Raw genomic sequence first — 15,828 nt, 5'->3', positions numbered from 1 at the left:
TCCAACTGAAGACCAACTAAACACCCGGGAAGAAGTCGAGGCCCATTCACATGTAGAGAGTACTTATTACATGTGCATTATTGACTAAGTTATAATTTAATATCACCGGAGGGTTATATACCATGTGTGTGACGGAATTCCACGAGAAAGGCAGAGCACAACAAATGCCTGATCCATCTGGAAGATACCCTCAGAGTGAGAGAGAGATACAAGAGGGTTTCAAATATCTTCAGACCAATTAGGGAGGAAGACTTGGGGATTTGCTCAAACATTTTAAGTTAAAAGGAGCGAAGCTTTAGAGCTGGAAAAGAATTAAGAAAGAAAACCATCAAGTTTTAAGGCACATGATTCACAAAAGAAAAATGTTATTCATCATCAAAACCACAGGAGGTCGAGTCGGGCCGGGCCGATCTGAACCATAAAGCCAAGAACCAACCAAAGAAACCAAATATTTGGGCGTCTTCGCTGAAGCTTTCATTTCTATATCAAAATCTTGATAAAAGTGCTTAGCTTTAAAATATTAGCAGAGCATGCCATTCAACAAAATTAAAAGCTGCAAAAATACAAAACCATTCAATTGAAAGAAAGATTGCCTAAGCCAAAAAATAAAAATAAAGCATTTTTGCTTGTACAAACATGATACCAGAAAGTCGTCTGCAACAAGCCCCCTCTTTTCACAAACAAAAACCAATCCTAATCCTCATCATTTTGACTCTCATCTTTGACAAGCTTGATCATGTCATCAATTCGAAGAATTGTTATGGCTGCTTCAGTTGCAAACTGGAAAACGCAGAATTTTAGGAAACAACTCTAAGGAGTCATTTGTAAAACTGTCATAAGATGGTTAAACCATTTATATATGTTCTATAACGTTTACCTGAATTATCTTCACTTTGCTCATTGCAGGCTCAATGACTCCAGCTTCTAAGTTGTTACGAACAGCTCCCTTCAAAAGGTCCAGTCCCATGCTGCAATAATTTTAAGCAACAGCTAGAGCAATTAGTGAGCGACACATCAACAAGGGAAAAAGTTTCATGCAATATTTTACTAAAGAGCACTCGGGTCAGACCCCAAGAGATCCATGTTATGATCTCTCTCACTCTCTCTCTCTCTCTCTCTCTCTCCACCACAACCAAAAAAGGTAGCAGTATATGGTGTCCCCTCAAACAATAGAATGATATTGATATAATGTAACCTTGTGCATACACGTTTCAGAACTGTTGAGCTGAAATAGAATTAACTGTAACCCACATCAGACGAGATGTTTCAGTGAAGAAAAAATTGCAGAGGAGATAAACATTGGTTTAATGTAAAATGCCACTCACAAAATATATCCAAAACAAATACCTAGACAAATGCTTCTTATCGGCTTTCGTTTGTGCTATGGTATGGTAAGCCCTTAGTTTCGCAACTAATTCAGTGGCATCCTTAGCAGCATTGACAGCGAGCACCTGGACCAAATATAGGTTATTATTGTTATCACTGGGGATGGGGTCCCATCATGCATCCATAAATAATAGCAAACCTTTGGTATGATTAACAGTGATTCAGCAAATTCGGCTATTGCCAACTGCTCACGGGATCCTAACGTTGTAGCAAGGCACTCCAAATACCCGGACAGGGCAGCCTCGACTGCACCTCCACCCGCTACCACCTGTGTTGCAATAGGGCGATGGAGAATATGAATAGGAAAAACAAAAGCCACAATGATGGTATGAAGCTTTTTTAACGAGTTATTTCCAGTTTATCCATTCCATGTTGATATTGGGCTTCTATTTTATCTAAAGTAAAGCTTTCAGTTGATCGATTGCCTCTATCTGCCTGTATTTTAGTGGCATAGGCATTTGTTGATTTGTTCTCTACGTTGCTTTGGCTACAAGAGCCAGTAATCTAATTGCTTAAAGGTACCAAATGTTGGAACACAATGCGCACCAAAATTACATGTATTATTTTCCAGATCATTTTTTGATAGGTATTATTTTCCAGCTCACAAATCATCCCACCACAACTTTGCTCATGACAATGAGCAACACAAAGAAACAGCACATTCAAGAGTTGACAATCACATATTAGAGTGCAAAAGTTTACCGTATTGGATTCAAGTGTCCTTTTAACAATAGACAGAGCATCATGCAGAGCCCTCTCCATCTCATCAAGCATATAGTCATTTGCACCTCTGAGGATCAAGGAAACCTAGAGAAAGTATGTTGAAAAAAAAGGGAAAAAAGAAGAAGAAATAAAACATCAGAAGGTACTATGCATGAAAACAATGTAAAAATCACTGCATTAAAATAATGCTCATAATTGCAAACTACTACATCAAGTTGCATTCCTTTTGATAAGCTGATTCTTTGAACATTATATTATTGCAAGTTCCTACACACTCAAACCTAAAGGGGATATAGAACTCATTGGTCTGAAAGAAATTCTACAAAAAATGTGAGCAATTGGATTTAGGCATTGAGAAGTGTGTATGAATCGCTATATATACCTATAAAAAAGAAGTGTAATATCAAAAAATCAAAAGTTACAATAAATCACCCACCGCACTTGTAGTTTTAGTCCCCTTTATCATAATCACATCATCATCAGCAATGCACTCCTCAACAACTTCATCTGCATATCCAAGAAGTGATGAATCAAATGATTCTTCTCCTTCCATATCGGCAAATGTTGAGACCTGCCCATCAATTGTACACAAGCATCAGCAAAATAATAATGTTTAGCCTATCCCGAATTATAGTAAAACTATCGTAAATATGCATCAAAGAACAAAAGTCAATACATATACCACTAAAATAAAACTGCATACACAGCCTCAACTAAGCAAACCTCTCAAATTAAGCAATCTTATTCAGATATGCTTCAATCTATTTTGCAACTATATTAATATCTGAAAGGAAACTTCAAGAGCCAACAAGTGGTAATCATATTCAAATGTAGACATGCCAATATATACATGCAATCATAAATACAATGATACTCCATCATAAATACAAGTGTTTTTTTTGTTTTGTTTTGTTTTTGTTTTTGTTTTTTGCATAATGCAAGTCCACATCCAAAATCCAAAGCATAAATTTTCTGGTCAAGAATAAGCTTATGCCCATAAATAGCCATTAATCTTTTAAAAGGTCAAAATTGAATAAATCAGATATGCAGGACTTTTGACATATCCGTGCTTCCTAGGAAAAAATCCTCAGAGAGAGAGAGAGAGAGAATCGCAAACTCTATTGCCCCAAAGGCATCCTGCATGTGTCTAGCTGTGTCCCATGCATTTTCAATACTCAAAAAAAATAATTTTTGCATTTATGATACAACCTACCACGTCAATGTCCTATACGTATTGGACGCTGATATGAAGGGTATTGAAGTGTCCATGCTTCCTAGGAAAGAATCCTAGCTTGGGGCTCCTATGTTAAAAGGAGAGACCCTAATGTGGATATAAACAATAATACATTTTGATAACAGATATTCAAAGCGCAAGAAGTATTGTTCTTTCAACATTAAAATGTTATTTTGACTGCAGATTAGGAAAGATCACCATCACAATATCTCCAAAAAACCAATTGCCCTTGGTACATCCATGATTGCGTTACTATAAGTCCATGTCAAAGCAAACTAGAAAAGGCTAAGAATTTACCTGCGTTGCACCAGTCGCCTTGGCAACATGGCGCATATCCTCTTTACGAACACGTCTTACAGCAATAGCTCCAGCCTCAACAAAGTACTGAAACAATAGAAAATTGATCATCCCCACAATAAATTCATTGACCAGAAGTAAAACACACACCACAAACTCCTTCAAAAAAATATCAGCCACCAACTAGAGTAATCTTTTTCCCACCAGTAAGTACAGTGACCAGCTTAGACACTAAAGCAGATCAAGTATACCTCTATGAAAGAAAATAATAGAACTACCATAGGTCCTCAAATATTTCCTATGCTATATGGATATCTCAAAGTGAGGAATACTTCCAGGTCAATCACACCATGTTTCTATAAACTTCATTTTAGTTTGGACCATAAAAGTTGGAATCGTAACATTTTATCCTTCCAATTTCCTAATACTTGGTGTTTCACACATTTCAAATACTAATCCAAAATTATCTTCCCAAGCCCCTGTAACATGGTAATAATCACAATAAAACCAAAAAATAACTGATCCTTTGAGTCATGCCAACAAAAAAGAAGACTATATACCAATACACACAACCATGTTCAGGTAAGGTGAAAGCAAGGGAGAGACTGCCAACAATCACACCAGCTAATTCAGTGGCAGCAAACAACACTGGCACACTGATGGGAAGTTGGGGAACCAAATATCCACAAACTTGCCTTGAGTGCCATGTCATCAATCCCTTTTGTAGTCAGAACAACATTGGCTCCAGCCTTCAGCAGTTTTTCAATTCGTTCTTTTGTCATATTGGCTTCTCTGTTAACACACTTGTAACGTCAGTGCCACATAAGCAAAATCATAGACAAGCGTTTAATGTTTTCATCTTGAGAACCATAAATAATCAGCGAGTAAAATTGTCAGACAACAAGCGTCATAAGCATAAAGCAAAAAGCATAAAAGATTCTTTTAGTTGTGCAGAACACACTAAATAAAGTAATGACAATTATTAATCTAAAATAAATACTTTCCATTATTCCATCACCTTTCACGAATTTTCTCAAGCTCCCTGGGATCACTGACTAATACTTGGACACCCATTTGCATCTTTGTCTTCTGAAGATTAAAGTCAAGACAGGCAATCTTTGCAGGGGCAACTCTAGTTGGCATTCCTTGGGCAGCACGGCCCGTATTTAGAGCATATCCATTCAAAAGATAGCTTTCTTTCGCACTTTTTCCATGAGCTTTCAAAATATTAATTCCCTGGGACAAGACAGGAGCAACCAGGTGGTTACAACTTTCAAATCCAGCAACTAAAAGCAAAAAAAGTAGGTTGAGCCATATGAGGCTAATGATTTTACTAGAATGTAGTTTTAAAGGAACTTGCAATATCCAATAATAATCTAACAGATTCCAAATTTCCTCCAATGATATGTGCATAGCACATAGCCTTTCATTAACAAGATATGGAGAACTCACAACCTACCTTGATTGGGTATCTGACTTCCCCTCGTACATTTGTCATTTTAACAGCTTGTACGGCATCAACAACCTATAAACACATCAAATACCTATATCAATAAAACACACAAGAGGCTCGCCATAGGAACAAAATGCACAGATCGCTTGGTCAAGTATGGAAACAATCACCACAATGTTACTAATATCCAGATTCTTGGAACAAAATAACTGCGCTTCCCAACATAAAAGTATACCAAATTTGCAAAGAAGTCACTGTCACCAGCTATCAACTTTGAGGACATGCTGGTCTTGGCACAGTTTGTTAGAGAATCTTTTCCAAGCTTTTCAACCTAGAAAAATCAAGGAAACTATCTTATCAGATCATCATAGCTTAGCCAAAGAATTGACACACAGAAATAAATGAAAAGGGGCCATCTTCTTGGAAAAAATTGTTAAATTTGTGAAAGGAAATTGTAGCGACCCAAAGAAGCCCAAACCACATATGGACTTATACTCCAAAATGACTAGTCAAGATTAGAAATTGGAGCCCTTTAGAATCATAATAAATCGTAAGAATTCCTCCCTCTTAAACAATAAAGGATCCCATTCACCCCCCTCTTATACCAAATTCAGGGTATTACAAAATGGTAGTATTACACTTTGATTTGGCATAACGTGTTTTGCAAGTTTTTGAAGGATTTATTTCCACCTTTATTTTTGCCAGCTAAGGATTAGAGATAATTCTCTAGTTTCATATTGTTGTGTTTTTCGGGAAGAGAAGGTAAAGACTGTACTCTTTTGCTTTTTGAGGGCCTACCAAAATTGTGAGTGAAGATTTTTTTTCATCAGAAAACAAATTTTATTGATAAGCATAGCCCAAGTACACGGAACATATACAAGAGCATCACCTAGGCATGACTGTAGAATTGTGAGTGAAGATTATGGGGATTCCTTGTTTGGGGGTGTTTTGCTCTGATTATCCTTCAAGTGGAGGAAGAGATAGAATGTGCTGAAGGTTGGCTCATCCTGTAAGACTTGATGTAAAATCTCACTAGTTTCTTTAAGGGAGTCCTTTGGTGATGCCTATATGGTCCTTGAGGTACTTGCTGCTTGTAAATGGAAATTTGGTAGCCCCACAAGGGGGAATTTGGTGTACAGTTCCTTTATGCATTATGTTCATGGAAGCTGAGACCCCTCTCAAGTCTATGTTTTTAAGATCTTGGTACGACTAGATTAATGCGTTAGGCAATATCACCTACACGTGTTTACCTTTTAACAACTTTCAAAGAAAAGTTCACAAGATCTTACCTTCACCGCCAATTTTTCCTCCACATATTTGCATGCCTCCCTCATAGCAAGCTATTCACATTAAAAATATATACAAATATGGAGCATCAACTATAAGTACAAAATAACAAGTCACACTTAAATTACGGCCCAAAAAGATACACCCATTTAGTGTAAATTGATTACAAAGGGCAGGGTGATAGAGATATATATATATATATATACACACAGAGAGAGAGAGAGAGAGAGAGAGAGGCACTCACTCGGTATCCACTAATTATAGACGTAGGATGAATATTATTCCTCACCAAATCATTTGCTCTCTGCAAAATTATAAAAAATATTCTATTAAATCTCATCCATCAGACCATAAGATAGTACACAGGCGAAGCCATGTACAAATGGGGGAGCGGATTGCCCCCACAATAATTTTATAAAATTGTGTGGAGGTTAAATTTTTTATAAAGTTTTAAGCTTGCCACTTAGTGGGGTTTTCAAGAAATGGTTAAAGCATTTGTGAAGTCGGAGCAAGGTCATTCAAAATGTAATTTTGAAAAAGGTCCCAGTTTTAAGTCTGGCAAAATTAAGGGAGTATTTGAATTTTTCTATGGAATGATTGCTTTATTTCTTCAATAGATACTGATCGACCATTAATTTGACACTTAATTTTCAATTATGCAATAGTTATTTCTTTATGGTCAGTTTTGACATATCATTTTCTTCATCATGAAATTAATTTCTTGGTCAAGTTTTACTGTGTGTGATTTTCATGAGAAAGATCATATTGCACATCAATTTTTAATATTGTTTTGAATAGACTGCCTTCACTTACCTTCAGCAGCTCTGCAGCTATGATGACCACTGAAGTTGTCCCGTCTCCAACCTCGCGATCTTGAAGCTCAGCCAACTCCACAAGCACCTGCAGACCACAAAAACAAAAATCAAGCATCTGACAGATCTGTAGGAAAGCACATGCAGACACCAAGACAAGAAAATAAGAGAAAGAAATGAGCAAGATGTGACTGTTTCTCCACCTTGGCAGCAGGGTGCTCAACTTCTAACATCTTGAGTATTGTAGCACCATCGTTAGTAATCGTCACATCACCAATATCGTCAACGAGCATCTAAAACAAACAATCAATGAAGAAGAAACTCAAACGAAACCCTTTTGACAAAACAACACAGACTAATATAACACTTTGCAATGAACAGTGAAAAAAGGTATGTCAGCAACAGCACTCTTAATTAATATCCAAAAACAAAGCAAAAACTTTGAGATGCACTTCAGAGTTTTAATTGTATTACTTTTTTGATAAGTAGCTTTTAAACTGTATTACTACAATCAATTAGTTATAAAGAGAAAAACCATATTACTACAATCTTCTAAATAGTTGATGGGATTGGCACCCCTCTCAAGTTAAAAAAACACAAGAACGCACACATTTTTAAACCAATCAATCACTTTGAATCGGATTAATATTAGCCCTTTAAATCAAAGTTTTAAATACCATGCCGGGTAGTGACTGGTATAGGGAAGGTATGTGTTTCGTAGTAGTGCATTTCGGTCAATACCGGCCGGTTTGGTCTACTGACTGAAATTAGTGGATTTTTGTAATTAATATAAAAATTCTGACTTTTTTGTAATTTTCACTCCGATTCTCACATCTAAAGACTATTTTCTGAACTTTTTTTAATCCCCTTTTCTCGAGGACTGAAAATCAAATCACTACTCCCCTTTTCGTGATAAAGATGACAGATATTTTTTTAAGTAATTGGATTGAGAACTTAGAAGTATTATTGAGTTTTATAAATATGTGTTTTAACTTTTTAAGACTTGCATTGATGTTATTTTGAAATATAATTTATACATATATAATTAATTTATGATATATAGACTATCCCGAAACGGTACCGTATTTCGTTCTAATACCTTAACCGAAACGGCCACAGAAACTGTATTTAAAACTTTGCTTTAAATACATCTTTGTCTATACCAGACACGCATGCCAAATTTCAAGTCAAAATCTCATGTCCTTTTTATTACTTTAAAAATGTAAAAAATAAAATATAAATTTTTGAGCACTTTATAGATGAAATAGTTCGCAAGCATATTCCAAATAATATATATATATATATATATATATATATATATTGATAAGTAAAATATATGAGCATGTTAGATGGTGCCGGCAAACCCTATACTTAGATATTTCAAGATAACAAAGTGAATGCTAACAGCAACAACCAACATTGCAAAAAGAGAAGCGGCATCGGCAACAGTAGAAGTAGCAGCATGCCAGCAGCAATACCTTGTCAAGTCCAACGGGACCTAGCGACGATTTGACAATGTTAGCGACTGCTCCACACGCCATCACTATTACGCCGCGCCAACATTACCAACCGAACAAAACCCTAAGTCAGTTCCTTTACAAATTGCACGAATTTTTTTTAAAAAAATCAGAACTTAAAGATCAAGAGGCAAAGTCTTTCCGTCAGGTAGAGAGTACCGTTTTGTGTGCGAACGTCCTGACCGGACTGGCGATCGCCAAGAATATCAGGAGTTTGTGATGTGATTCCCATCTCACTGGTTCAACTGCGAGAGAGAGAGAGAGAGAGAGAGAGAGCGTGTGTGTGTGTATGTCTAAGTTAGAGAGGCAAGTGGAAACAAAAACCCTAGGTTAGATCTGAGGGTGCAGAGAAAGGGGAAGGAGATTACCAAAAGTGTCTACGGTATCCCTGTTTTTCTACGGATGTCTCTGGAATGTATTGGAACAGCGAGGGAGAAGCAGCTCGGTTGATGGTGTGTGCAGGAAATACTTGAGAGGAGACTGCGGGTATTAATGCGAAGCGCGGAAAAGGGAAAGGGTTTTGGAGTTGCCACGACGTCGTTTCCTCGTACCCCTTCTTTATCCCAAAAATATATCTTTTCCTCTTACTTCCTTCCAGGGCCCACCTGAAGTTTGAATCGCCACTCGCTGGCTTTCACTTCCTTCTCACCAAGTCACCATACATCCACGTACTGCCATGGCTGCATCCCTCCTCCTTCCCACTTCCTCCAAACCCCAAAACCCAGTTCCCAACCCTCCCAAACCCCGTTACTCTCCAACCGCTAAATTCACCTGCTCCTCTCTCACAGCCCAATCCCAGTCCGCCAAGCGCCACCTCCTCAGCCTCATCTCCGACCAAGAACGAGGCCTCAGCACCCAGAAAGACCCTGCCAAACGGGCCTCCATCATCGAGGCCATCGATGCCTTGGCCGTTCTCGGCCGCGATACAGTTACCACCGGGGACTCCCTATCCGCTACATGGCGGCTGCTCTGGACCACGGAGAAGGAGCAGCTCTTCATCGTCGAGAATGCTCGCCTGTTTGGCACTCAGGCCGGTGACGTTTTGCAGGTTATAGACGTCGAGAATAGGACTCTCAACAATGTCATCACTTTCCCTCCCGATGGTGTTTTCTTCGTTCGGTCCGGTATCGAAATCGCTTCGGCCCAGAGGGTGAATTTTAGGTACTTCATAGTTTGCTGAATTTTAATTCAGGGGCTGGAATGCTTTCCGGGAAATGAGAATCGGTAATCTTAGACTCCGTTTGGCGGGCTTCTCATATTATCTAAAAGCTGCGGCCCTCCCTAACTGATCGTTATTTTTTCCTAATTTAGCATTATCGTTATATTTGAAGTGTGAAATTGGCCTTTAGTTTCAAATTCTAATTCTTCAGGTTGTTCTTTTAGATGATGCTACGTTTATATACAATAACGTTTCATTTAGTGGAAGTTAAAGTCGCAAAACATGTTTACCTTTAATAAAGCAATAGTTTCGAAATCTTCTCAATGTAAATTCCAGTTCAGATTTAATCACATGCAAAGAAACACAGTTTAATGACATTCGATACTATGATGTTGAATTTGATAACTTTTCCATAAGCTTTTATGTCAGATTTACGAGTGCGATTCTACGTGGAAAGAACTGGGAGATTCCACTGCCACCATTCGGGCAGGGTTGGTGAGTGCTCAATTTGTGATCTTGAGTGCTGGTATCTAATACTAAACTTGGAGCAGTTTGATGTTTTGATTTTTAACATTAGAGTTGTCCATATACAATTGTATAATTGCTTTTGTTTTGCCCCGAAGAACTAGGCCTCATTTGTTTTTACAACCATTATCATCTCATCTTGTAACACCCCAATGAAGGCTTAAACCACATGACTTATACTCCAAAAGGACTAGTCAATAATACAATTAGAGCCCTATTAGAACCTTATAAAAAGCAAGAACTTCTCATTCCCAAGCAATGTGGGATCCCATACACCACCTACCCTTATCCATATCATATGGGGTATGACAATCTACCCCCCTTAAATTCTCGACGTCCTCGCCGAGTTTGTCCATTGTAGGTAGCATGGCTCAAGTCCCACATTTTTGGTTGAGATAGGCTCTGATACTATTTGTAACGCCCCAATGGAAGGCCCAAACCACATGACCTATACTCCAAAAGGACTAGTCAATGATACAATTGGAGTCCCATTGGAACCTTATAAAGAGTAAGAACTTCTCATTCCTAAGCAATGTGGGATCCCATACACCATCTACCCTATCCATATGGGGTATCACAATTTACTAACGCCCCAATGAAAAGTCCAAACCACATGGCCTATACTCCAAAAGGACTAGTCAATGATACAATTGGAGCCCCATTGGAACCTTATAAAGAGCAAGAACTTCTCCTTCCCAAGCAATACGAGATCTCATACACCACCTAACCTTATCCATATCATACGAGGTATCACACATCTTATCTAATTATTACAATTTTCCTAAATTTTCACACAAATATAATAAACAATTTAACTTTTTCAAATCTTAAAATAAAAATAATATTAAAAAAATATATTCTAATAATATTTTATTCAACTTTCAACTTTTATCTCAACTAATCTCATCCCGTTTGCGAAAACAAATGAGGCCGATAAGTGGTGTTTTGTTTAATAATTTGTTAGATGATTTTATAGAAAACTCATTAGGGTTAATGTAGCAACAACAGAGAAAGAAAAAATGGAAAATTTCAAAATTTGAAGATCATAGCCACGTAGACAGGAAACAAAAACCTGATGATGAAATCTCCCTCTTTTCATTGACTCTTCCAAATATGCCTCAGGCTAGCTTCATTTTTAACCTGCTATATCTAGGTTAGATGCAGGTTGTTGCACCTCACCTGCTTATGATGACCTTGTCTTCTCGCGAATAATCATACCTTGTTTTGCTTATGTGCTCATCATTGTGTTTATAGCATGCTTATGTTGCGGCATTATATTATATCAATAGCATATGCTGTCGTCTCTTATCCCGCTGCATCGCCAATGTTCTTGTTAGCTTTCACTTATCCGTAAAAGAAACAATTTCTTTTTAGCATTTCTTTGTGCTGGTCTCATCCTTATGCTCTCTTCGTTTTACCTTAAATGCTCAAAAATGCATTCCATACTTCCACATCTGGTCATTCATCAGGGTGGGAATGTCCATGAGTTTCTATCTTCTTTTCAGCTCACTAGAATGTAATTAGGTGTCTCACTTTGTATACTTCCTGTGTACTTGGGCTTTGCCTAGTTTCATTCTATTCAATAAAGCTACTTATTTACTTATAAAAAAAAAAAAAAAATTTGTTGGTCGCTCTTATATGAGAATCACCAGTGGTTTTTTAGGTCCTTTTTCTTTATGTCCATATTAGTTAATCTGTGCAATTATAATTTACATGGCAGGTTCCTTGACACATAAGCTGACTTTTGAGATCTATTATCTTCTCTGATCTGAGTGGTTTGTAGTTTTTCATGATGATTTTGTGCTGTTGTTATTGTTGATTATGCTCTCTAGGTTTGAATCCGTGTATCTTGATGATGAGATTCGAGTTGTGAAGGATATCAGGGGAGACTATTTGGTTGTTGACCGTGCTCCTTATTCTTGGAAAGAATGAAGGGTGAAAGTATGGTTTATATTTTTATCAGCATTATGGGAACATAATGTGAGTTCACTAACTCCAAAGTGGTGTTGTCGTGAAGAACCTTGAAAAGTCCTTTGGTTGATGTGTGATTTGTTGCTAATTTGACTTATCTGATATTTGCATCATTTTGATTCACTTTATGTCTTTTTCCAATAGGGAGAATGCTGTCTTCTATTCGAAGATTACATTCTTTCTTGAATTATCAAGAGAAAAAAAATGGAGGGTACAACTGTAATTTTAATTACTTTAAGAACTATCTTTGATTGTTTGGACCTCCAAATAAACTATACCTGTGCGTTTGTGCGTTCATGTCTGTAGTCTAAACCCTTTCTTTTCTTTTCTTTCTATTCTTCTTGAACCCAGTACACAGCAGTCACTCATTCCCTCCTTCATGGAAGGTGGTCTGTGTTTCCTAGTTTGAAGAGGTAAAGTGGAGTAGGGCCTGGACATGAATCCAGCTAACGAAATGAATTAAAGAAACAAACTTAAGCTCCATGCCCCCCAAATGTTTGAACCCCCACCGGCCTCCCCCCCAAAAGAAAAATAAAAGAAGACTCCACATGAAGCAGAACAGGAGAGTTTTCAAACTCCTGTCTTTCAAATTAGTCCTTAAATTTGGTGCCTGGATAGAGGATATCCAGGTTCTAAATCCTGGCCCTATTGCACTTGTCTATGAAACACCGATAAGCTAATAATCTTCTTACCTTCAATAACCGTCAAATGTCCATTCTCAAGATTTTAAACACCCTTGATATTTTCTCTATTGGTGCCGTGGATGATCTTTTACCTTTTTCGTCCTTAATGCTGCTAGTTTCTTTCTAAAAGGCTAGTTCAAACGTATGTTCTAATTGTTGCTTCCACATTTTTGCTTGATATATATTTTCCTTTTAACTTGATGAAAAATATGTATTTTTTGTCAATCGCAAAGTTTGTCCAACATTTGCTTGTCCGGATATGTTACTGTTTGACCTTTGAAGGACTTCTATTAATTTCCTTTTGTTTTCTTTTTCCTTCCATGACTCCCACACCCTCCTCCAATCAACTAGAACAAGCTGGTTTTGAAGGTGTGGTTTTACCTTTGTATAATTACCTGCTGACCTACCCAAGGATCAATATCAAGGCCCTTTTTTTTCTAGATGCTCTATCGGTTTCAACTCTTGGATCAGCATATACCATGTTCCATTTAATAGTAAATAGTTGAAGTTTACAGTTCATAATAAAATCTATTTGAGTGAATTAATCAACAGCATATTCCCAGTTTTCGTATAAACACTACCTCTATCTCTATGTATGAATGAAAAGTAACCAAAAATTCCCAATTTCTGCAGGTTTGAATCTGTGTACCTAGATGATGACATTAGAGTTGCAAAGGATATCCGTGGAGACTATTTAATTGTTGATTGTGCTCCTTATAATTGGAAAGAGTGATGACTGATGTGCAATATCTTGGTACTTCACAACTCGTGCAGCAACTTCTACTTATTATTACTATTATTGCATGTTTACCATGTTCATACTCCCACCTTACTATGGCCTTCGCAGGTGTCTGATAATTATGTCTTGCTCTTCTTAATACTATGTTATCTAAACGTTGCTCTGTTCCTCAGCTTTCAGGTTCTCTTTCTGCGGGCACATGAAACTCATGGAAAGAATTCTGCAATCTTGTATTTGGAAAGTGATACTCTTCCATCCATACGTTGGTTTGCCCCACTATAGGTGTAATTAGATTCTTTATTTTCTAGTCTTATACGTTCTATATTGTTGCGATATTGGCTAGTCATTATCTGGTTCTAGTTCTTATCCAAAAGCTACTCATTAAAAAGAAAAAAAAAATAAGGTTATAATGTTAAAGCTGCTTTCTTGCAAACAAGATATCCATGAAAATCTCTCTCTCTCTCTCTCTCTCTCTCTCTCTCTCTCTCTCTCTCTCTCTACTCATCTTTGTGTTAGTATATGCAAGCCAGAATATTTGGTAACTTGTTGGAATAGTGGCTTTTTGGAATGCACAAGGAGTGATCAATTTGTGTGTGGTACTAATTATTTTCAAGTTAGGATCTACATTTTACTGAACTTACCAGCAAAGTATATGACCTCACATGCCTATAATGCTTGAAAATTGTTATTATTTTCAGTATCATTGTTATTATTATCTGTGTGAATGTACTAATCTGATTGGGATTAACATTATGGAGCATCTCATCCCATCAAGTTCGACATCCCAACAATAAAAAGGTAACAAAGGATGATGTAAACACAGGATCGAGAGGGATTTGGGATAAAGACGGCGATTAAAGTGCTTAAGCATGATATGATTACGAACTAAGTGCGCGTGCAAATATCAGTTCCAGTGGCTTGGAGCTGGGACCATCTCTGTTCGTTGGGATTTGCCACGATCTTCTACTTGTCGTTTTGCCCACTCTTTTTCTTCTGCTGCTTCTTCTGTTTGGTTTCTTTTTGGGCCTCCTTTTTTTGACTTGCAAAACAAAATCATAGTTTTTTCGATAACTCAACATCAATGTCGAAGCAAATGTGGATTCTAAATAAGGAGCCTACACTCCGATATTCATTTATAAATGTGTGCGCTAAAAAATTGGATCCGACTCTCTTATTTTTAAAAGGAGAATACTTTAGTTATAAAAAGATTATACAAAAGTAAACTTATAAATTGATGTGGTACGTCAGATTATAAAGTTATTTCTATTAAAAAGTAGATCTAATGTATTTCATGAAGGTACGTCAGATTGTGAGTTTATTTTGTATAATTTTTTTATTTTCTATTATAGGTTATGTTATTTCCAATTTTATATATATATATATATATATATATATATATATATCATGACACGATACATTTTAAAAGGCGTAATACGTCTCTCACTTATTCCTCAAGATTAAAAAATTATGAACGACATTAATTTTCTTTTGAAATTACTGCAATAGCTGTTTTCACATCCACCCATTTTGGGATTGCTTGGAATTCTTGCACTGCAAAATAATTGCAATTTGAACATTCACGCAAACCACGTGAGAGACCTGATGGCCTTGCGTGGTTCACAATCACATGTAATGTGGGTAAAGGGACCCAAATTGATCAGGAAATTGCATTGAAATTAAGGTCGTTTTCAAGACTAAAACTTTAAATTTTAAAAATTACTTATCTTATTATTACAATCTTTTAAAATCTTCACACAAAATAAAATAAATAAATTAATTTTTTTAAACTTTAAAATAAAAATAATATTAAAATATATATTCTAATAATATTTTTTTAATTTTTTAATTTTAATCTCAATTCCAATTCCACTGATCTGAAAGAAACGAGCCCTAAACCAAATACAGGTTAATTCAGAGACTGTGGGCCTGTGGCTACGCTGGACCCCACAGGCAGACCACTTTTTTTTATCAGATCTGTACAATCCCGGGTCCCACCATGTTTTGCCTCCCAAAAAGATGGTGCCTGCCCGTACGGAATAAAA

The 15,828-nt window shown here is 36.8% G+C and overlaps 2 protein-coding genes and 1 long non-coding RNA gene across 7 annotated transcripts; 1 reads left to right on the top strand and 2 right to left on the bottom strand.

Annotated features, from left to right (window-relative positions):
* Positions 1–451: 451 nt before the first annotated feature.
* Positions 452–9,214, bottom strand: LOC121238550 (T-complex protein 1 subunit alpha). Its single transcript, XM_041135466.1, has 18 exons — positions 9,078–9,214; positions 8,869–8,954; positions 8,671–8,735; positions 7,396–7,485; positions 7,194–7,280; positions 6,625–6,684; positions 6,383–6,433; positions 5,329–5,424; positions 5,100–5,165; positions 4,659–4,876; positions 4,336–4,432; positions 3,641–3,727; positions 2,546–2,680; positions 2,089–2,193; positions 1,526–1,654; positions 1,348–1,451; positions 878–968; positions 452–780 (listed from the first exon to the last, which is right to left on the bottom strand). The coding sequence occupies exons 2-18, from the start codon at positions 8,939–8,941 to the stop codon at positions 694–696; spliced, it is 1,641 nt and encodes a 546-aa protein (XP_040991400.1). The 5' UTR covers positions 8,942–8,954; positions 9,078–9,214; the 3' UTR covers positions 452–693.
* A 109-nt stretch (positions 9,215–9,323) lies between these two features.
* Positions 9,324–14,263, top strand: LOC121238554 (probable plastid-lipid-associated protein 11, chloroplastic). 5 transcript variants are annotated; one of them, XM_041135474.1, is made up of 5 exons: positions 9,324–9,870; positions 10,298–10,363; positions 12,226–12,373; positions 13,681–13,801; positions 13,967–14,263. In XM_041135474.1, the coding sequence occupies exons 1-3, from the start codon at positions 9,386–9,388 to the stop codon at positions 12,323–12,325; spliced, it is 651 nt and encodes a 216-aa protein (XP_040991408.1). In that variant the 5' UTR covers positions 9,324–9,385; the 3' UTR covers positions 12,326–12,373; positions 13,681–13,801; positions 13,967–14,263. The 5 variants fall into 5 exon arrangements, with proteins under 5 accessions (XP_040991408.1, XP_040991404.1, XP_040991406.1 ...); XM_041135470.1 differs by having other exon boundaries at positions 13,960–14,263; XM_041135472.1 differs by having other exon boundaries at positions 12,226–12,421; positions 13,960–14,263.
* LOC121238555 lies at positions 10,783–11,124 on the bottom strand. Its single transcript, XR_005935144.1, has 2 exons — positions 11,018–11,124; positions 10,783–10,846 (listed from the first exon to the last, which is right to left on the bottom strand). It is a non-coding gene; the product is annotated as an uncharacterized LOC121238555 (long non-coding RNA).
* Positions 14,264–15,828: the final 1,565 nt, after the last annotated feature.

This window comes from Juglans microcarpa x Juglans regia, chromosome 7D, assembly GCF_004785595.1.
Source record: "Juglans microcarpa x Juglans regia isolate MS1-56 chromosome 7D, Jm3101_v1.0, whole genome shotgun sequence".
Classification (NCBI taxonomy): domain Eukaryota; kingdom Viridiplantae; phylum Streptophyta; class Magnoliopsida; order Fagales; family Juglandaceae; genus Juglans; species Juglans microcarpa x Juglans regia.
This window is presented reverse-complemented; position numbering and strand designations above follow the sequence as displayed.